Source organism: Choristoneura fumiferana, chromosome 3, assembly GCF_025370935.1.
Source record: "Choristoneura fumiferana chromosome 3, NRCan_CFum_1, whole genome shotgun sequence".
In the NCBI taxonomy this organism is placed as follows: Eukaryota; Metazoa; Arthropoda; class Insecta; order Lepidoptera; family Tortricidae; genus Choristoneura; species Choristoneura fumiferana.
Window position 1 is genome coordinate 21988631 of NC_133474.1, and position 24022 is coordinate 22012652.

A 24022-nucleotide genomic window follows, 5' to 3' on the forward strand; every position below is an offset into this window, starting at 1 on the left:
ATAAAAATACTCTACCAACTGCTGGTAAAAAGGCAATCGTCAATTAATTAATATCCCATACTTAAATTGGTAAATTGATTGATATACTAAATATGGGTGGGGTTGGGTATTAGACGAGTATGAGTAACATTATGGACACAGGTATAGCATACATATTTTTGTACTAAATATTTCACTTTCTAAGTCTTGAATAAATTGATCTTTGTGTTTATAATTCTAAAATTTTTAATATCATAGGTAGAGTGAAAATAAAAAAAATACCTATTCAATTGCCAACATTTACAAGGTGTTAATTAAATAGCTGAAAACCCGAAAGTAGTTTGGGTTGATTAAACTGTACTTAAACCAGTACACCAGGGTTTCTTAAACTTTTTGCAGTCACGGACCACTTTAAAAATTTAAACAATTCCACGGACCCCTGTCAAATTTTTTAACCCTTTGAATGTCATAGGTGCCATGTCGGCATTTCGTGGCGCCTATGGAACGATTATCAGAATTTTTTTTGTCGTCTGTGGCCGGCCGTGGCGCCCAAAGGGTAAAAAATATCTTAATAAAATGTTTACAGACTGACCTACTGCAGACCCCTAGTACACATGTCCCACTTTAAGAAACCCTGCAGTACACGATACGCCAATTTTAGACGACCAGATGGCCTAGTGGTTAGAGAACCTGACTACGAAGCTTGAGGTCCCGGGTTCGATTCCGTGTCGTTTTTAATTTTTGAAAAAAAGAGAAGCGCATCTGACAAGTACAAATTACGGGTGAATTTCGAAATCAATTAGAATTACTGACTTAGCAAAACATACGAATACTTTTTTTTAAATAAAGTAGCTTTTAAGTTACCCGTTAGGTAACTTAAAAAAAGTTGAAGCCATTATGAGGTTTTCAGTTTAAGGTGCTGGACATTTCTATAGTATGTGTTTTCCTTTTAAAAACAATTTTTACTAAGGCGGAGACGCGTAGGGATCGACCAATCATATTAGTTGAATCCACATCTCGTCTCCGCCTCATTATCATCTCTCCGCTCCACTCGTATCCGCCTCAGTGTAGCCGCAGCCTAATAATTAACACCTTGTTAGAATTGAATATTTGTGCATGCTTATTGAATTGCTATGGTTAAACAGGTTTCCTCACGATGCCCTTCACCGCAAAAACAAACGAATACTTTTTTTTAAAAGCTATTTGTAAGTATACCTACGTATTAAACACTTTAAAAATGGGAAACCTTCAGTCTGAGGTTTTCAACTTTGAGGTCATACAAATAAAGCGGAGCGGAGTGGAGACGCTACCCACGTTTACAAATTATGTTGAAACTATTTTATTTGTCTCTCCCTCAAAGTTGAAAATTGACTGAAGGCACGCATCTGTCAAGTGTAACTCCAAGTAATCGTAGTGTACAGGTCTATTGAATAATGTTTTTTCATCTTATTTCGTCGGATAACTCGTTTTTATCTTGCTTACTCAACTAGCTCCAGTAAACTTCAGTAAGCAGTTACAGAAAGCAATAATTTACAAACTTTTCCGAAAAAATACGATGGAATACTGAAAATACAAACTGACGTATAGATGCACAGTAAAAACTATTTTATTTGTTAGCCCTCAAAGTTGAAAATTGACTGAAGGCACGCCCATCTGCCAAGTGTCAACTCCAAGTAATCGTAGTGTACAGGTCTATTGAATAATGTTTTTTCATCTTATTTCGTCGGATAACTACGTTTTTATCTTGCTTACTCAACTAGCTCCAGTAAACTTCAGTAAGCCAGTTGAGAAAGCAATATAAATACAAACTTTTCCGAAAAAATACGATGGAATACATTCACGACATCTGTATACTTTGGGCTTTCATATATTCGACAGCAAATTTAATTTGTGTAGTAACCAAAATTGTAACTAAAACTCACTAGATTTCTATAATATCATTCGTTATTTGTACGGTATGATTAAATTCGATGAAGGCAAGATTATAGTTTTTTTAAGTATGAATTTATACTTGATTGATTCAGGCGTTATTTTAATAAACTTCAATTTTTTGCTCTGCTAGTCAGCAATTATACTTGCATAGGCCTGTGTGACATAATCTCGTCACTACTTAAAAAAAAACCCGTACCTCAAAATAAATAATTTTTCCGAGTGAACTTTATGAACATTACGTCAAGGTTCAATTTTGTTGACATATTGATTTTAGATACGAGATATTTTCAAAGTAGTGATATTTTGATTTTTGGACAAGTGGGGGAAGGTAGGTTTTGCATGAAAACAAATGCGTCACACAGACAGATATATCACGCAAGTTTGGTTGCGGAATAGCACGGTAGGCTGTAGTTTATTACATTTATTGCAAATAATTTGACAACACTGGGAAGTAGCTGCCAATATAGGCTATATTTGTGGTAAAATTGCTTGTTTTTAATAAACGACAAATATAACTAACATACACTATGTTAAATTGCATTGGGACTCCTGTCAGAGTGGCATCTAACAAAAACGTACCTTATAACTCGATCTACAGCACCAGTAAAAAAACCTTGTATTTTTTGACATAAGGTGCATTTTTGCTTAGCATCGCAGGCTTCGTAAGAATAAAAAGATTAAGGGGCTGTTTCACCATCCATTGATTAGCGTTAACCGACGGTTAAATGTGATGCCGTCTCTATTTGTTTTGTTCGAATAGACGGAGACGGCATCACATTTAACCGTCGGTTAACGCTAATCAATGGATGGTGAAACAGCCCCTAAAGCTATACTAACAAGGGCTGTTCTTTTAAGCTTGCAAATGACGTCACAATGGTATGTGACAGTCGGAAATGTTTCTACCAACCAGAAAATAGCACGCGTCGATATTAACCAATCACAGGCCAGCAAAGGCTAGAGTTGGGCAAGTTAAATATAAAATTAGTGTTTCATCACAAAAAAAAAATAAGAATACGTTACATTGAAATCTGTCACAGCTAAAAACGTGTGTATATGCGTGTGTATTTCTGTCACTGCTCTTCAAAAAGTCGTATCTAATCAGTAATTTCATACTGAGATACGAGCTTTGTTGTAAGTAGGTATTTGGTACTTATTGCCTTTGTTTTTGTCACCCGACGATATGTCTAAAAAGCCATATAATTATAATCATATCATGAACGCAGTCTACAACGAATTTATTCAAAACATTAATCATATATAATTATTACAAAACTTGTTCGCGGCATACCTCTGAAAGTAAAAAAACATGTGCGCATTAACAGCAGGACAGGTGAAAAAGTGGCGACATCGATTCTGGAAAGGAACGCACACTTTAACATTTGTATTCCACTTTTCATTAATTTTGTGATTAAAATCATCCATTTAAACGTGTAAGCGTAATTCAAAAGTCCATTTACCAATTTATGATCTATTTTCATTGTCATTTCATGTTAATCTTTAAATTAAATACACGGGTTACTCACCTAATAATAATCGAGGTATGCCAGACAGCCAATCCGTGACCAATCCTTCTTGATGTGAATTCGAGTATTTATTTTAACAATTACTTATGTCTGTTTCATTTCATCAGTATCGTGAGACCCGTTTGACGTTACAGTCTTGCTTGCGACTAGCTCTAGATATTGAACCGGGTGACACTCTTTCCCGGCCCGGATAACACCGACATGGAAATACCGACCCTGTTTTTCGTGTACACGCCCATAGAAGCTCCTGTCAGTGTCTATGGGCGTGTACACAAAAAACAGGGCCGGTATTTCCATGTCGGTGTTATCCGGGCCGGGAAAGAGTGTCACCCATTGAACCAATCACAAACGTGCCACAAATGTCAAAGTTGGACGTAGTTTAGCAAAATGGATGCAAAGCACTATCATGTTATTCTTTAAACAGCCCTTAAACCCAGTTCACACATACAAGAAAACTCGAGCAATTCGTCAATTTGTCGCACGCGTGAACCGAGGTTTATAGATTAATTTATAGAGAATAGAGGCGACTAGTTGATGGCGAAGTTCTGGGTGAAGTCATACTCGATGGTGGGTATGACGGTCTGCACGAACTTGAGGAACACGATGAGGTAAGAGTGCACGCCCATTTCTCCGCCGCTCTCTGTCACCGTCTCTATTATTTTCTTCATCACTTCTGCGTGCCTGTAACGAATACGATGATTGGGTGAGCGATTCTGTAATACATGACAACCGGATAGCCAACTGTTTAGAGAACCTGACTACGAAGCTTGAGGTCCCGGGTTCGATCTCCAGCCGGGGCAGATATTTGTATACTGTATTTCAATCCAATTTATGAAAAGTGTAAACAAAGACGCCATTAACCCGACCACAGACATTTAGTGATGTGAAAAACTGGAACCTATTGCAAAATAATTAATCTGTTCAATAGATCGATTGATTTATTAATTGAATAGATAGTATATTAAATAATAGATATACTATAATAGTATTTTTGTTGATTTTATTATTTACAATACTTGATTTAAATTCAAAGACTGTTTCTTCAATTGTAAAAGCAGTAACTATTTTTGAGTTGGGCAAAGGCAGAGAACCCATTTCAATATCACAAAGATGGAAACAAAAATTAATTAGGTAATCAAATAATTAATTGCTAACATAATCACCATCGAAAAATAAGCTACGCAATGATTCCCCTATCCCTCGTTATGATTGATGTCATTTTTATTTATTTATTAATATTAGCACATACATTTATCAATATTTTGACGACCAGATGGCCTAGTGGTTAGAGAACCTGACTACGAAGCTTGAGGTCCCGGGTTCGATTTCCGTGTCGGGGCAGATATTTGTATGAAAAATACGACTGTTTGTTCTCGGGTCTTGGGTGTTTAATATGTATTTAAGTATGTATCTATACATATAATTATATTTATCCGTTGCTTAGTACCCATAACACAAGCTTTACTAAGCTTACTTTGGGACTAGGTCAATTGGTGTGAATTGTCCCGTGACATTTATTTATTTATTTTATATTTACAGTACGCCAAACTGTAAAACAGTTTGTTGGCGCCGCGCTCTGATGCTAAAATTCTTGTGCAACAAACTGGACTAGGAGTGAATGCAGTTGTGTGTGTGCAGCCTTTGGGGCGGGGGGCAGGGGGCACTGACCTGCACGGGTGCACGGAGGCCATGCCGGGCCCGGCCAGGTGCGGGTGCGCCTCGATGGTGACGGTCCGCTTGGCGTGCTCGGCCGACACGTCCTCGTACATCGCCTCCACTCCCAGCAGCGCGCGGTTCTACACAACAAACAAAAATATAAACAAGTTTAGACGTTTCAGGTATCATTCTGCTGTTTCACGCGATCGCCATCTTCATACCTTACCGGCTTACAAGCAGAGGTCGGATCTTCCTCCAGACTTTCGACCGGGAAAGAACGTAACTGTCCAGCTCTGATTTTTTATTTCTTTTGATATTATGTTGGAGAATAAATTTTATTTTCACTTCTCATGCTCGTAAAGTTCGTGTTTATGCTGTATCTAGGCGACATAAAATGTTTTTTTATGCTCTAGTGCATTAAATAAAATCTTCGTCTAAGACCAAGGTAATCAGGTGTCAACAGCCACAAACAAAAAAGTTTCGACATATATTTTTTAATAATTTTTAAATAACTTATATGTATAAAACTAAAAAATAATTAAATCAGTCACAATAAATCAATAAAATAAAAAAAATCATAAATATACAACAATGCATAAAAAATAAAAGGTACATAGAAAGTGAATAATTGTTTCCACTGTTGCTACTTAATTTCCGAGCAATCTAAGTGAAAAGCAGAGAGTAAAACTCGAGCATTATACCCATTTTCCCCTCGACGTGTCTATCCACCCTCGCCGTACCGGCTCGGGTGGCTATATGAACGCCTTGGGTAAAATGGCTCGTTTTATGCTCTTGTTGTACAATCTACTATTTTTTGATGCCCAATCTCAACCTATTGGCATAAATTGGCCTTCAAAGTACTGAAAAGTGACTAAAGCCTTCTACAGAGAGTTTTGTTTAAGCAAATTGTTACTTAATTACTGCTTTGATTATTGTTTATATGTTTACAAAATTTGTCGAAGCAATTTGAATCTCATTGATCCGGGAATAAAGTCGAACTGCTGTGGTGTAAAACAATATACTTGGAAACAATAGAAATTTTACATTGTTACAATTTCACACTTCTCTTGAAGTTATTGTGTATATTCTAAGTATGGCGGCATTAGATAAATAAATGTAGATACTTTGTAGATTATTGGCTCATACCTCGTCATAGCCGATGATCCACAGCCGCGGCGTCTGGTAATATTTGTCGTAGGTGATGTGAAGGTCATAGGTGCGCGTACGCACGATCTCGTCCCCCTCCCCGCCGCCCGCGGCGCGCTTCTCCTTCGGCTTGCTCTCTTTGCGTGGAGCGAGGTCTGTCGACTGGAAATAGTACATTGTTATCATCATCATCATTATCATTATCATCCGGAAGACGTCCGCTGCTGAACAAAGGCTTCCCCCTTAGAAGGCCACAATGAACGACAACTCGAAAATACAAACTGAGACATGGATGCACAGAAAAACCAGAAAGAGACCAGCACTGGGAATCGAACCCAGGTCCTCAGCAATCCGTGCTGCGTGCTATAACTCTTACACCACTGCTCTGCCCGTAAAAGTAACAAATTTGGAGTAGAAATAAAAAAATACAAAAAGACTCCAAAAAACCAATCATGAACGACAACTCGCCACTTGCATATACCGGTTTCCCGCAATTCTCACGATGTTGTCAGTACACATGGTGGGAGCCCAGCCAATGCTTCGTTACGTTACGTTACGTTCGTTCGTTCGTTGTTATGCTAAGTTGCGAAGTTGCTTGGCGGGTGAGCTCGTATTGAGCGTGCCAGGGAAGGATTATTGGATGATAGAGAAAAACAGTTGAACTATAACACAAAAAATATACGTTTTCACACCTCTCCTTCAGAAAAGTAACTTTTCCTCCCTGACGAGAGGGAGCAAAGTGCAACTTTTCTGTTCAAAGCTTTTCTAAGTGTTTTATTGCAAATGTAAATTTTTGAAGTTGATAATTGTAAAGCCACGCTATTTTCTATGCTGGTTGTTCTTTAATGATATATTTTTTTTTTAAAGTTTCTTAATGCTCGGTGTGAAAAGTTACTTTCATCTTGGGCGTTAATACTTCAATCCCTCATTACGCTCATTATTCTATTGTATAATCCTTCGCTACATTCTGGATTCAATGTACGCCCTCGCCGTAAATACACCATTTTGCTCCCTTGTGACACAAATAACTATTTAACTATAGTTTAGCTATGTATAAGCATTTACTAGCTGTAGCTTGAAGCTTTGCATCCCGTGGGAAGTATAGACATTCCCTGGATAAAACAAAGCCCATGTTACTGGCTGATAAATTGGTAATGAAGCTTTTACAGGAAAAGTAGTGTTCGAGTTTATTCATTACAAACCAATATCACAGACAATTGAATCTAATAAATTAAATTTTGCATAAGTAGGTAGGTATTTTTTTCGAGGATCTCGGATATAGCTTTTACAATTTCAAACAATCTAGCTTTTAGCAATCTAGATAATCGATCTAGCTTGATGTTATCTCTGAGAAAAAGCGTGTTCTTGAGTTTTAGCCTGGTTGCCCAGGTGCTGTTTTGTTCACGATAGAAACACATTCTCACATAAAAATGTGCAGTTTTGACAAAGTGCACAAAAAAACCTTTCCATCTCCAGCCCACGCTCAAAATAGTACATTGTTATAGAGGCTGAAAAGTAAGCAATAGATGAACGTTAGTTTGAAGGCCGGCCCAAAGGGGAGGCCTTCCATAATAGGAGTTCATCTATTGCACTTTTGGCCGAGACAATTTATCACAAAACAAACAATAACAATCCAATGACTGCGTGTTTGCCGCCGTGTGACACTCTTTACCGGCCCGGATAATACCGACCCGATTATTCGTGGACACGCCCATACAAACTCGTGTCAAACTGACATGAGTTTCTATGGGCGTATCGAAGAAAAATCGGGTCGGTATTTCCATGTCGGTATGTCACCACCGGCGGGAGGGGTGACACTATAATTTACCGGCCCGGACAATACCGACATGGAAATACCGGCCCGATATTTCGTGAACACGCCCATACAAACTGGTGTCAATCTGACAAGAGTTTTTGTGGGCGTGCCACAAAATATCATGTCGGTATTGTACCTCCGGTAAATAGTGTCACCCTCCGCCAATTTTAGTTTTTCTTTTGTGACATCATTATTTTTAAACGAGTCCGTTCTTAGTGACCAGTACCCAACCACATATTTAAAAAATCAAAACGTCATTCTCGACATATCCGACCTGCTGCGATGCTGTGGCGTTTTTTCATACTTAACAAAAGCGTTTTGTGCATATTATGCGTTTAAGAAAAAAAACACCTCATAAAAGTCATGAATGACGCTTTCTCATTGGTCAATTTAATTTAACATGCAGCAGACGATTACTTTTGATCGGTCCGATTATCGTTTCAGCATGCCGGGAATGAAATTCTGAAATGTATGCTAAAAAACCGTATTGTATTATGAAATACATATATTGATACGACCTGTTACCGTAATGTGTTACATTGTTGTCATGTTTTGCAAGCCATAAATGAGTCACCTGTTAAATGTACATTATATAGGCGGTTTTGCATACTGGATTTAGGTTATCTATGGCCAGATTTTCGAGCAGTGTCGTGAAAAAATCTATTAAACAGTAAACCACATCCAATACTCACAGGGTCCACTTCATCGAGCAGGCCCGACTCCTGGAACTGCTCCATGTCCTCGGCCTCGCCGTCCTCCTCGTCCTCATCATCATCATCATCGTCCCCCGCGTCCTTGGCTTCGTCCTCGCTGTCCCCTGTGTCTGCTGCCTCCAGCGTCATCTCACATACCTGGATAACGTTTAATGTTAGCAACAATAATATGGGGGTGGTCAAAAGATAGTAAAAAGTTCCAAGTCAAGACTTGTCAAAAAAAAAAAAAATTCAAATGATTTATTCAGTAAATAGGCCGCAATGGGCACTTTTACACGTCATTTTTTAAACTACCAGCGCTTTCGGAAAGACCATCATTGCCAAGAAGAATACGCCGCAAGAAACTTGGCACTGGCTTGTATTATTAAGTTCCTTTATGAGTTGGTTGGCAGTCAACATGGAAAAGTTTATTAGTACAATTTAATTTTAAATTTCCCCATGAAAACATTTATTCAAATTAATTAAACATAAGAAACTAAATTTCGTATTACAATAGCTCTTGCAGTTTTGCAATTTCTTAAACTCAGAATCTGCAATGTGGAATTTTGGATAAAATAAAGGTATGTAGATCGCTGGACGCTTACTCATCAGCTATTTTTGATCCCAAAATTTCAACGCCATGGCCATGGTCAGGCACATATGAAACTTTAATTACTATTCCCGTTCCATTGCTCCCCTTTCATTACTATTTCAGTAATATTCCCTATTTTGATTAAATAACAAAATAAAATAAACTTCAGACTCACCTTTTCCTCGACAGTGGGCGAGCCAGCGTTGTCGTAGTGGTGAGTGTCCACCCAGCCTCCATCTTCGTCATGCTCATCTTCAATCACTTTCTCCTTATCCTCACAGTACTCTATCTAAAACACAATCATCAACACCTTGTTAATATGACTTCCATTGGCTCATTCTGTAAGTCATTTCTGCTTAGTTGAATTGCTCAAAAATGGGCTAAGTATACTTAAGTATGTTATACTATAAGTATGTTAACACCATTAAAAAATAATTCGAAGACACAACTTATTTTGCCCTGAAAACCAGATTAATTTTCAGTTAACTGCAAAATTAAGATTTTTTGTTGCTTTAAAACAATTAAATAGTTAGTTGATTGAGTGTGCGAACAGTGACGTCATAAGTTGCTATTTCCATTCAAACTCTATGGGACAATTGTGTTTTGACAGCCCATAAACAATAAAAAGTACGTCAATTGATTGGTGGTGTCAACATCCCTATTGCAGAAATTCTGGTTCCAAAAGTAACACATTTTACTGGTGATTACCACAATTTGGTAAATTCAATGAAAACAAAAAAGCATGCATATTTACTTTGTGCATTTAATTGTACAGTCAGCAACAAAAATATACATATGTTTGAAGTGGCTAAAATATGTTACAGGACTTTAATGCCTGAACATAAGGGTGTACACTTAGTTTCATTTAGTAATGTGAATTGTGTATACATATTTTTTGTGCTTTGGCTGTATTCATAATTCATATCTTTGTTGTTGACTGTATCACCAATTGTAACCAACATGTTAAATGTTCATGACAAGTAAAAGTAAATAAAGTAATATTGTCATAAACAAGACAATATTATTATTAGTATTAATACAAAAAAAAAAGTTACATTTCTGGGTGTTTTCCAAAAAAAGTGTACCCTTTCATTATTTTTTTTTTTTTTTTAAAATATGGCTTTTCCTACTCAGAATCATGAGCACAATTGATTCCGATAGTTTAATTTTTTTTTGTTTTTTTCATACACTTAGTATGTATGGGTGTGACAAAACTGTGAGTCAATTTTGTATGAAAAAATGGGGACATTATTTTAAAACCATGTTTTTTCCAAAAATTCAAAAAAGGAAAGGGTACACTTTTTTTGGAAATGCCCGTCTACTTCTCTTGTTATGGTGTTCTTCGTTTTTGTACAAATATTCACTTCCCATGGATTTTACTATAAGTAAGTACTGTGGATGTAATTACACTTTCTAATATTTAGAGAAAATCCTTATATTATAATGGGTTCTTAAATGACAATACATGAACTCAACTCATCACCATTTTTTTTAAATATTGGAAAGGGTCATTACCTTCATGGAAGTGTGCACAAAAACTGAGAAATACCCAGTAATGCAGTTTAATCTTTATTCATTAAATTATTTACCTGTTTGCATCTCCTGTAGCATGGTACATTTCTTGTGATCAAAAACTGCTTATCGGCTGGCAGGTACTGTCTGATCTTGGACTCCTCTCCCTTGCACCACTGCCATGTGGGGCAATGGTGCACTAAGTGGTCGCCTGCGGCCACAAACTCCTCAGGAGTGAGGACACCCGTCTCTTGGAACTTGGACTCCTATTGGAATTGAGTATCATTCTTATATTAAAAGTAAAAAAGTAGGTACCTTAGTAGTTATGAAAACCAAAGTAAGGCAAGAATAATAGTAAAAAAATAATAGCAATGCAACTAACAAATGTTGAGCCATTTAAGGTGGTATATTGTTATAAATAGGATTGCAAATCCGGATGTATTTTGGAAAATCCGGATTTCGGATTTCCTACAACTTAAATCCGGATTCCGGATTAAATCCGGATTTTCAATACAAGTTTATGTAACTTAATACAGGTGTAAATATTTAGTTTAAAAAAAGGTTTAGCACTTCTATTTCTATAACTAGTAAAATAAGTTTGTTTTATTACTGTCTTGGCCTGTGTTTGTTAAAAATGAAAGAAATTCAAATCTTAAGGCTTCTTTATTAAAAATAAGACAAGAATCCAATAAAAACCAACAAACAAAAATTTTAACAAAAAATAGAACCGACTAATAAAAACCATGAAAACATCTTTCCCCCACGAGCCAGCAGGAGTGGACCTAAAACCGTATACCTCACCTTTTTTTTTAAATAAAAAATAGGCTAACGTTTGTTTGGCCTCAATCTCGATTGAAGGAAGGCGAAGATGAAGCCTAAGATGGTACACGTTTGCCTAGAAGGTGTCTGTTCACTTTGACCTTAAACATGTCCAGATTATAGCGTTCCGGAAAAACTGACCTCGGCAGAGAGTTCCACTCTTTAGTCCGCATAATGAAAAAAGAGGCAAACCGCTTCGTGCTCGTGCGTAATGGAGGAATGTCTAAAACATTAGGGTGAAACTGCTCGCTGTGCCTAGTTGTTCGGCGACGGAAAGGGGCAGGGGGTATCAGGTTATGTAAAACCTCCGCACACTCACCGAAATGTAACCTATAAAAAACCGAAAGGCAGGCCACTCATCTACGGTGTTCGAGGCTCAGAAGTTTGCCCCTACGAGTGAGTCACTGCCTATGATCCTTTTCGCTCGGCGCTTCAACGAGTCCAAAGCATCCAGCTGATATCTAGCAGACCCATCCCAGAGATGGGAACTGTATTCCATGCAAGAGCGAACTTGAGCTCTGTAAAGATTTAAGAGCTGCTCCAAGGTGAAGTACCGTCTCACCCTGGAGAGGATACCCAGTTTTTTGGCAGCAGTCTTTGCCATGGACTCGATGTAGCGACCGAAATTTAGATTGGATGAGAGATCTAGCCCTAAGAGCTCAAGACGGTCGTTAATCGGAACGGGGACATTCCGGAATGTCGGAGTCATTTGAAATGGACTCCGTTTCGCCCAAAAAAGACAAGCCTGTGTTTTTGAGGCAACCCCTCGACCTAATTGGCATAATTGGGAAACAGCCTCCAAGGTCAAGTTTACCGCCTCGATCATCGACTCCCTGAAACATTAGACCTTTGATTCAGACTTCGCATCGGACAAGTATCTCACCGAGACTGTGCTGTCATCTCCATACCCAAAGATACCGGGTGTTACCAGCAGTTCGTTGATGTACAGCAAAAAAAGAGTCGCGAAGGGCACAGACTCCTGAAGGACACTGGCACTAATACCAAGGAGTATGGACGAGGAGCCATTAACGACAACCCGAATCGATCTGTTCCTCAGGAAATCTTCTATCTAGGTGCAAAGCCCAGGAGCAATAACGTATGCCGTAAGCTTGCCAATGAGACTTGCGTACCAGACCTTGTCGAAAGCCTTAGAGATACCAAGAGACACGGAAAGAGCCTCACCATGTCTCTCAATGGCTTCGCTCCAGAGGTAGCATACACAAGAAGATCCCCAGTAGACCGGCCTCGACGAAACCCGAATTGATAGTCACTGATGAGGTCGTTTTTTTTTCAGGTATGCAAGGAGACGGTTGTTTAAAACACGCTCCATAATCTTACAGAGTAGAGGTGATTGCGATAGGTCGGTAGTTGGCAGGGTCGGCGCGACTTTCGTTCTTACGGACAGGTTGGACATTAGCAATCTTCCAAGATTCAGAGGCGAGTCATAACAGGGGACAACTCAGGCGCACATGACAGCAAGACAATGGCAGGAATACCGTCTACAACTATACGAGTATATTGGGCTTCAATCACTCCCGCTGGCACGCGCCGAGGCACTGACCCCAGAGTGGCAGAAAACCACTTTCATGGTTCCTTGTAATCGGTTCTTTTTTTTCTTGCTTTTTAGTGTAAAACATCTAAGATACAATAGTGTAATGTCAATTACTCGTCACCTTTTACGAAAAATTGTTTTTTCCGATGCAGAGACGTTCATTATTAAGGAGTCCTGGTTGGTGCTTCATCACATCACCCGTTGCATTTCACCATATGAATTGCGATGGGCTGAAATTGCTTAGCAACTGCGTTAAAGTATTTGAAATTCAACCCACGAAGTATTTGTTATTGAGTAGTCGCTCCATTGGCTAAATTTGGTCTTCATCATCAGTTATACTTCACCAAATAATGATTTTCAAGAGTAAATAAACGAGTTATTCCTAAATACATATATCAAAATTACTATGGGCGTTCCTACAATATTTGAAGAGTTCCCTCGATTTCCCTAAGATCCAATCATCATGATTTAGTGCTTATGGGACCTAATTGAAAGCATTCCTAGACGAACGAAAAAAAATGTTCAAATGGGTTCATAAAATGACGGAGTTCTGAGGTACAAACATAAAAAAAATGTTTAATAAAAAATCCGATTATCCGGATTTTTGAACCGAAAATCCGGATTTAAAATTCACGCTTTAAATGCTAAAAAATCCGGATTTTCGAACTTCGGATTATCCGGATTGCAATCTCTAGTTATAAATAACTTTCAAAAGCATAATACGTAGTAGAATAGACCTTAAACTCAGAGGCATGGCCCCGAATGGCGTTGTTTACATACTAATCAATCACTTTAAATTTACATATTGATAAGGTCTCGGTCAACCCAAGTCTCAACAGCATCCGATAAACCTACCTTCAGCACAGGCGTGAGGTACCCGGCGACCCCGAGGGCGGTACCCTTCACCGTGTTGATGACACTTTGCATTGTATCTCGTTGCCTTCTCTGAACGAGGGAACAATGGCTTTTGTGTGCCGTACAATAGGCAATTCAAAAATTACCTAAGCCAGACAATGGAATACGAATCGAAAGTCGAAACTGACGGCTGACGGCAATCGAACGAATCGAATATGAATCGAATGCAAGCCAAGCAAAGTCTCGCTCTACCGCTCGACTCGAACGAATGACATTTGAATGACATTTACTTATTTAATGACAATGACACTGTTTATCAGTTCGGAAATTAGTTTGGTAAAATAAATATTTAATTCCAAAATTAAATGTGAAATAACGTAATGAAAATTATAATGTACTACCGCACAAAAATAGAGTTGAAATAAATAAAATGAATTATGCTTTCGTTATGGCAAAACGGATAGGGAGATGTGGAAGTCAAGAGGAGAGGCCTTTGCCCAGCAGTGGGATACAGTTATAGGCTAAATATAATAATAATAACATGGCAAAATCCCACGTATTTGAGCATACGAGAGAGTCAGAAAAAAATTAAACTGTCACGTTAACTGACAGTAGTGACACTACGAATCGAATTCTACTCATTACTTACGGTACGATAAACGCAAAATAATGATAATAGTAATTCTGCCTTAGATTCCTTGTAAAATCTCTTTTATATTCGTCAATTATCATATCTAGTAGTCATGGAGGATGTTTTGGACGAGGTGGTGTCCTCGGAAGATTTGCAAGTAATTATTGTTTTGTGCAACACTTGTGAGTCACGGGCAGTGCATTGTGATGAGTTTTTGTTCTTATGCAGAAGTTCGAGAGAGTGTTCCACGAGCAGCTACACGGCGGCCGCGTCACGCACAAGGCACAGTTCGAGTACGCGTGGTGTCTCGTTCGGAGCCGATACCCCACAGACATTAAAAAGGTACGTCCGTTCTTGATGCTTTTTCAACGATGTCTTATTAGTTTGTTTGCGATTCTACGACGTACAACTTCAAGGTCAATTTTCATTTAATTTATGCATGAAAAACATCAACATGTACCTACATTAATTTGTGACAATTTATGTAGAATAACTAGGTGTAATGTAGGTACATTACATTTATAAGTCAGGCAAACTTGTTATTCATTATTCTATTGACATGCAAAGGTAAACAAGATAAATTGGCGTCAATACCACTTTTACAATAATAAAAACATTACTATAAAAATGGTAAGTATAATTATATGCTTCAGTCAAATGTGGCAAAATTCAGCTTATAAATAAATTCTCTATGGATTTGTCAGTGTCTATAACCTTATCTCTTCTGAGAACTGGTGATAATAAAACTGATTGTTTAGCATTTTGAGTTATCGATTGGTTTATTGTCTTAATGGACTTTGGAACAATACATCTTTATTATGTTTTTAGGTGACTTTTTTTGTCATTTTTAAATAATGTTGCAACTTTGTCAATTGTTTAATTTTTTGTCCAATTTAAACCAATAACAAATGTACTAATATTCATTTATATAATCAAATAAACTGGCTGTTGCCATAATTTTTTTTAGTCTTATTGTGCCACTGCATTATTGAAAGTTGGCTCCATTATCAAGTAGACATCAATATCTAAGGCATATTCGATTTATTACATATATGTTTGAAAATAAATCTGATCCAAAAATAATGGTAATCACTGGCTTCAAATAGTGCATCTTCTATGTTATGTAGTTTGCTTGTAATAAAAAAATATGCCTGACTGAGTTTCTTGCTAGTTGTTTCTTGAACCAAGGGTACATTTTTCAACTTTTATTATGTGCTTAACCTAAATTTGTGTCAACAGAAGACAACAAGCTCACTTCTATTCAAATAGTAAAAAAAAATTGAGTTGATTCAGTACTGTTCACCTGTGTTTACTCTGTAAATGCGAACAAACAAATATATACCTAATATTAGCCACATATACACATTTGTGTATAAATTATTATATTATTATGTAAGGGATTTCTACCAGTGAACCAAAATATTAACCAAAAACATGAAATCTCAGGTGTTTGCCATACAATGTACCTACGTGAAGATCACTATGTGATCTCTGGGTATTCCAAGGGCATTAGGCATTTTTTATTACTTACTATACCTATGTAGATTATCATGCGAGAGCTAGTTAGGTCATCCATCACTAGGGCCACTACACTTTGAGGTATCATGTAACTTTAAAGACCCACCATACCACCAGGTGGGTCTGAAGGGCCCATGACAATTTTAGTAAGATACCGAAATTTTAATTCAACTGTCAGATTTAGTGGGTTATGTCAGCAAGCTGGTAAAGTCTAGTTAACCATAAATCCGACAGTAAGTTACAAATTCCATTGCTGACCAATTGCAGGGCATCCTCCTCCTGAAGGAGCTGTTCAACTCCCACCCGGACGGCAAGCGCGACTACCTGTTCTACCTGGCCATCGGCCATGCTCGCATCAAGGAGTACAGCAAGGCGCTGAACTTCGTTAAAGCTTTCCTCGAGATCGAGCCGGCTAACCAACAAGTGCTGGCTTTGGAGGTTAGTGTATTCAACAACAGTGCATTTGCGCCCAATGCTGGGCTTATGTGTCAGTCATGTCTAATAGATGTGTCAAGCTTAAATTTACCTAGTTCACTTTATAACATGGTAAAATTGTGGATCAAAGAAACTATGAAATGCAAAAAAAGTTTAAAGGAGGCGAGGCGGAAAAGTGACATTATATTAATTCTGTAGAATAATAGACACTTTAACATTTCTGTTGCTCTTATTCTGGTGTTATTATTTTATTTATGTAGCATGACGAAATTAATAACTCGCAATTAAATTTATATATAACTGTCCTATTCTACTAACATAAACAAGACACTTATATTTGAGGTTGACAAGAAAGCAATGGCGTACCTATTAAAAGAAAATACATAGTAAGGCAATATAGAAATTATTTGTAACTACTTAATGGTGATTCATGAATTTACTGTAATATTCTGATCAGATACTCAACAAAGTATTACATATATCCATTACGTAACACTGATATTGATTTAGATATTTGATCAATGAGATCAGGTAGAGATTATGTCACTATAGATTTATCAACATCAATTTTACATAACAGTGTATGACACTAATATCTTGGTTACACTATGTAGACCATATAGTGAAGTTTCAGCACAGTTCGACAGTTGCTTCAGCAATTTTGTGATACCCATTCGAACCCAGGCGTTACGATCGTGCGGGTTAATTACATTTGAATTTGACATGTTTTGTACAATAAGGTCCACTGTCGTAACTCTTGCATTTGAATTTTATACCTAACAGGATTGTACATAAAGTCCATTGTCGTAACAGTCCAACGTCGTTTCATACTCGGCTGGGTTCGAAAGGGATACTATGCTTACATTAAACCAGTGGTGAACATACAATAATTTTATATTATTGGCTTTGGTATGGAATTGGCACCTATATAGTAGGATTTCTGTATTAGTTATGAGGCGAAGTGCATGTTAATGGTCAGCGAAAAGTTAAAAAGTTACAAACATTGCAAGATCGCTAAACTCGACAACAATGTCCCATACAAATTCCATTATTGTCGAGTCTCAAAGTTTTTAATAAGTTAAAAGGGTAATGGTAATACAAGTCATATAAGTACAGCCAACTCAAATGGCCGGTATCAGTTATTTTGTTGGATTCCCGGCTTTTTTTTATTGTTTCTGAAACAGCGTGAGGTATTTTCGGTGGAAAAATGCACGTGCAGTGTTTTTTAAGGTTCCGTGCCTTAAAAGGAAAAAACGGAACCCTTATAGGATCACTTTTTGTTCGTCTGTCTGTCAACACCCTTTTACTCGGAAACGCGTCGAGGTATCAAGATGAAATTTATATCAAATACTGAGGTCTACTGTCTCTTGGAGCTGTGAAAAAATCAAACTTCTAAGCCAACGCAATCAAAAGATGCAGCCGTTTATGCTGCAAATTTCCGCAAATTTTTGAAACTCGCAAGGGAATCAAAACCTACAGTGTACTTCCCGTGAACTCAGAATCTTGAAATTTGGTATGAAGGTAGATATTATAACACAACCAACTAGCAAAGTCTGAAAATCTTGATTTTTGTCTGTCTGTAAATATCACTGCATACACTGGTTGTATTAAATCACTCGGAAAAAGCGAGAAATGTCTTCAAGACACGATTCCTGTTTACTTACATACCTATAAATGTGTATGGAACCATCGGTGCGCGAGTCCGATTCGCACTTGCCCGGTTCTTTTTTAAAGAACTAAGGCGGGAAAGCATATACATTTTATTGGAATAAAATAATATGTTTAGAGAAAAAGTTTATTCTAATTTCGTTTTTCCTTCACCATTATTGAGAAAAGCTTTATATTGGTCTCGGCTGGAATAGCAATTGCTGGCTTCGTTTTAATTAAACGAACTCGCAATCTCGTGCGTTTAATACTCATACTCAGCCAACAATTGCCTTCTTCCAGGCCACGACAATAATCTACTATTGTGGTCTTCTGTCGTTTGCAGCGTCAAATCAACAAGCGCATGGAGAAGGAAGGTCTGATCGGCATGGCGGTGGCGGGCGGCGCCGTGCTGGCGCTGGGCGGGCTCGTGGGGCTCGGCCTGGCGCTCGCCAGCACCAAGAAATAGCATTTGGCCTTCCTGTGAGTACGCACAATACTAATGTTTTCCCAGACTTGCGTGAACAGACAGACATACAGACCAAAATTCTACAAACCATTGAAATGTATTTTATTAGGTTTACTAATGTTTCGGCGAATAACGTTTGGCAACCTGTTTCATTTCGCAACTTTTCATTTCCCAACTGTATAATATTTCTGAAACTGTAAATATTTCAGGATTTTTATAAAACTAGCCTAACCTAACCTAAAGGGTTCTACACAATGGCCCTGAAATAAATCCTGAAATATTTACAGTTTTAGAGTTTGCGAAATGAAAAGTTGCGAAATGAAACAGGTTGCCAAACGTTACGTTGCGAAAAGGCAGTACTCGATTTTATTAACTTATCAAAAAGTTTTTCTGAATATTATATCTAAAACACATTGACTGGTTGATTGATTGAACTTGATAGCGCCAGTGTGCAAAGTGAAATTGCTACGATACTCGTTTATCGTTGTCGTGTGTCGGACTGGGCATCAACGATGATACAGCTGACTTCATCATCATCAGCCAGAAGACTCTTCAATAAAAGCGTTCGTATTGGAATATGACAATTGACAATGAACAACTTGCCGTCTGCATCCACCAGTTGCCCGCTTTAATGGTTAACTTCGTTAATTTTCATTAAATGTTAGTGTTACGTTTCCGATGATTTAACAGAATTAACGTGAATCGTTACTAGTTAATTCTAGATCGAAATTGTACTTATATTTTAAATGTAGTTGGGTTTGTTATTTACTCGTATAAAATGTTGGTATGGGCTAAAGAAGTTTGGACAGGACATAAAAAATAATAATAAAAGGATGTAGCATCAGAGTTTGTTATATTAATAACATTACGTTAAATTCAAATCAAAACGGCTCGAACGGCTTTGGCGTAGAGCAATCCGTACGATGTCTTTTTGACAAATAGCTAGTACCTTATATTTTATGCTTAACGAAGTTATGAAAAGTTAACGAAAGGTAACTAGTTCTTTAATGTTTGTAGTTAACTTAAAAATTCATCTTTTTCCGGAATATCCAAGTCCATTCTAATTTGCATCATGGCCAGTTTTAGTTTTCTGTTTTTTTTGTCCATCAATGTTCATTTGTAAAACTGTCTGTTGTTGCAGAGTGAATGCCGTGGTCGGCATTCATTACCTCCTCACTAAGAAGAGGAGCAAAGAGGACTAAAGGGCAGGCAGCAATGGACACCGCACCCAATACCGCGCTTAGCTGTTAGTGCCACTTGCCACTGTACAAACGTAGACTGAAGTGAAAGGAACATAATTAACAATAAAACAAGAGATGGCTTTAAGACCAAATGGATTTTTGTGTTTCTGTCGATAAAATGTAGTGTAGCATTATATAAATATAGCATAGTTTATATGTATATGCGTAATTCCTCTAATTTTAGGCACTATTTAATAATTTATAAGAGCAATGTGATTATTAATATAATTATAATTTAAAAAAATAGATGTGTCGATGTGATTCCATGAAATAAATACTTTTTTGTTTTTGATACCAAGTCGTGTGACTGAGCATGCTGAATAATTTTAATACCTTGGGCAGTGTTTTGTCACTCCAAACAATAGGGTACTACTCCACCGCTACCGTAGACAAGCCGTGATTCGTCATTCGAAAGTACACTTATCATTGTTACTAGCATCGTTGGCGGAAAGCTACCTCATAGGTAGATCTGTTGAAGTATGATTCTAGAGCAGGCGAAAAAACGGGCAATCAGACTAAAAAAGGTTGGTGGCGATCACTGGTAGGCACAATGGCTGCTGTCCATTTTTTGTCTGCCCTAGAAACAGTCGGCCCATTAGCTAAATAAGTGGTAAGTATAAATTTTTAAACAAGTTCCTATCAAATAGATGTCGTTAAAGTCGAACTTTCATGTTGACATTATTGTTTTATGACGTGCAAACGATTATCAACTTTAGGGTGGTAGACCACATATTTGGCTGATGGGACGGTCACCAGCATTATTATCTGCCACAGCGGAGCGTGCAAAAATATGTGACACGGCCTTCCGGCCATAGAAATAGAGTCTTATCAGATATTTATGCATGCTTATTGTGTCTGATATTGGTGCTGGTGACTGTACCTGTATGCACAGTGACTATCAGGTAATCAGGCTGGGACTAGAAGAAACAAATCAAACCACACAATTCAAAACAATTATTTTTATTATTCTTGTATATAATAATAATGAAGTTAAGCGGCGTACAACTAGTACACTAATGTACAATGGCGAAGGCGTGGCATTTTTCAAATTAAATAATACAGATCACGTAATACTAAGTTTTGGGTCGGCGCGGTCGCTGCGCGCATTAAGGTCGTGTTGCGGCTCAAAAATAAACGCGTGCGCAGCGGCCGCGGCGACCCTGACAACGAAACAATGACGGAATGGTGACAGCCCTATCGCAATAGTCGTATACAGTGGCGCCGCGGGCGGCGGAGGGCTCAACAACTTACAGTAGAACTTGAGACCGTGGAACAAAGTTTCACGCAAGCTTGCCTCACATCCGGGACATTGCTAGAGTTAGACCGTACATGTATTGGTCACGCTTTAACGAAATATAAGTACGAACATTAGAGCACAGCTGCTGCTGCAGAAAACAAAAGTGCGAGACCCGGCTCGGACCCACGATCCTCTGCTTGAGAAGCCATAGGTCAAAATTAGTCTAGCCCAATAAATATACTGTGACATTGACTCAGCTTTCAACTTTATATTAGCTAAATGGTTAGCCAACTGTCTACTTGCGCATATAGAGTTAGCAATATATAGTCAAGTCTCGGTGCAGTTTGACTGTTGATTTAACCATTTAGCCATTAAATAACTTGTAGAAACTTTGTTTCACAGCTCTAACTGAGGGGCAAACAACAATTTGTGATACTATATATGCTTACATTAAACCAGTGGTAGTACAATAATTTCATATTAAGTATCAAACGAACATGCCCAACTATATGTAACTACATACTTGCATTGAGACCCAAACTTAATTATTTGTGCTCGCTATGGTACTACCCATTCGTGTGTACATTTAGGAGACACCACTCATGATACCATTGCTACCGTTCAAGAACGAAATTATTAGTTTACAACAGCGGTTTCGAAACTTTTTTGGCTACGGAACCCTGTGGAAAAACTAACACTTCCCGGATCCCTTAGATAGTTACCAACAGCTAATTAATGGGAAGTATATGCTATACAATTTTACTCTGTAACTAATGCATTTATTTTATTATGGCCCGAACTTTTGTAGAGCCCTGGGTTCACACTTAGAGATTGACGCTGGTTTTCTATATCTTTACCGGCCAGCACTTGGTTATAAAATTTGGTATATTTGAATGATTCAGGCTCTGCGGATGTCTATATCAAACAACTGTAACAGGTTTTAGCTTTCTTGCCGTTACCGACCGTGCATCTGTGCGACATATGTATGTTAACATGTCAACCTGCCCCCTAAAGGCACCACAAAAGTTACAACTTGTTACAACAATTGTAGTATAAGTAAATATACTATAAGTTTGTCAATTTTGTTTTGTTTCTTTTCTTTTGTACAATGAAGAGTTTACATACATACATTATATATTAAGAGAAGCTTAACAATTTTCTAGAATTGTAGCCATTGTAACTTTTGTGGTATAGGGGGATAGGGGGCGTAAGGGAGGGCATGCCCTCCTCTACATTCAATCGATACCATCATTTGCCACAGGCTAGACTGTTTGAAAGCCAAGGGCAAACAAGCAAGCACCAAAAGCAAAATAAACTATTTCATTTGACGACCGGATGGCCTAGTGGTTAGAGAACCTGACTACGAAGCTTGAGGTCCCGGGTTCGGTTCCCGACCGGGGCAGATATTTGTATGAATAATAAGAATGTTTGTTCTTGGGGGTTTGGATGTTTAATACGTATTTAAGTATGTATTTATCTATATAAGTATGTTTATCCTAGTATCTATAGTACAAGCTTTGCTTAGTTTGGGGACTAGGTCAATTGGTGTCAAGTGTCTCATGATATTAATTATTATTATTTTAAGTATCACAAACACCACAAGAAAAAAGTTATTAAAAAATCGAAAAGAATAGGGTAATTGAGAGAATAGTGTTGAGAAAAATAATGTCGATAGGTATGCCTTAAGCTGCTGATGTAACCGAAGACTGCCGAGGCATATTTACGACGCTGAAGCGTGCCTAAGGCAGTCGAAGCAGCTTGAGGGTTACCAAGGGGAACCGTGCCTTCAGCTCCCAATATTTCAACGGAGAAACTAACGTATGCAAAGAACAACCTGCGAGCAGTAAGGTAGTGGTAGTCTGGTATCACGCGAGGGTCTCTTGCTACTTAACACAGCCAGGGGCGGATCTAGGAGGGCTGCAACCATAAGCCGCTTGGGCATAAAGGCCACCCAAACCCCGATAGAGATCCCAAGTATTCATTATTGTAGAAAATTTTCGATATTATTGCAATTAGTTGATTACTTTATTAGGCCCCTAAGTAGTACTAGCCCAGGGTCACAGTAAATCCCAGTCCGCCCCTGGACACAGCATATATGTATTTAAACTATTACAATGAATGACAAAGGTTATAAAAATTGACCGTTCAACACGTCCCAATCGCTTAACTTATAATAACACGAACAGATCAATAAACAACATTAATAAAACTAATAAAATTGAGTTTTACATGAACTGTCATGCTAATGAGGTATAGTTGTAGGTAAATAAAGTAACTAAACGAACTTCCTAAGTTCTTAAGGTAACTAAATGCATGCGGAGAGAGCATTCGTCGACTCAAAGTCCTAGTTTACCTCTACTAGAGTACTTGAACAGTTTTTGTAGATTCACGTTTACATTAGACATATTTTCTGTGAGATGAAGACTGCAAATACCATTAATGAGCTCCTGATATTAAGGTTTATTAAGAAACTAAAAAGTTTTCTGTTGCTCGGATGGGATTTAGACCCATATCTCTTGGTTATACGCGCTGTGCTACCACCATGTCGTCCCAACCAACCCAACGAAAAAAACCGTCTGCATACGCCAAAAGTGTTATGTGGTGCCATCTATCGCAAGTAGCATAGCTTACGACTGTTAGAAATATGCCCGGTTCACATAATTCCAGTAAAATCGTGCCAGTAGCTATACATTGCGGGGTCACAATCCACACGAGTTACACAAGATCGACCGAGCACCGCAGTGTCATGCTACTGAACGGTTTACTGGAATAA

The 24022-nt window shown here is 37.9% G+C and overlaps 2 protein-coding genes across 3 annotated transcripts; one reads left to right on the forward strand and one right to left on the reverse strand.

The window, feature by feature from the left end:
- Positions 1 to 1579: 1579 nt before the first annotated feature.
- Positions 1580 to 14612, reverse strand: Atg3 (Autophagy-related protein 3). Of its 2 annotated transcripts, XR_012451270.1 has the most exons (8): positions 14075 to 14612; positions 10926 to 11114; positions 9512 to 9625; positions 8745 to 8903; positions 6237 to 6398; positions 5103 to 5230; positions 3435 to 4115; positions 1580 to 3264 (listed from the first exon to the last, which is right to left on the reverse strand). XR_012451270.1 is itself a non-coding variant. In XM_074086175.1 (7 exons), exons 1-7 carry the CDS (start codon positions 14144 to 14146, stop codon positions 3962 to 3964), a joined length of 978 nt encoding a protein of 325 aa, XP_073942276.1. In that variant the 5' UTR covers positions 14147 to 14612; the 3' UTR covers positions 1580 to 3961. The 2 variants fall into 2 exon arrangements, 1 of the variants encoding a protein (XP_073942276.1); XM_074086175.1 differs by having other exon boundaries at positions 1580 to 4115.
- A 105-nt stretch (positions 14613 to 14717) lies between these two features.
- On the forward strand, positions 14718 to 20306 carry Fis1 (Mitochondrial fission 1 protein). The gene is made up of 5 exons (XM_074086177.1): positions 14718 to 14862; positions 14934 to 15047; positions 16491 to 16661; positions 18649 to 18785; positions 19913 to 20306. The coding sequence occupies exons 1-4, from the start codon at positions 14818 to 14820 to the stop codon at positions 18769 to 18771; spliced, it is 453 nt and encodes a 150-aa protein (XP_073942278.1). The 5' UTR covers positions 14718 to 14817; the 3' UTR covers positions 18772 to 18785; positions 19913 to 20306.
- The last annotated feature ends 3716 nt before the right edge of the window (positions 20307 to 24022 follow it).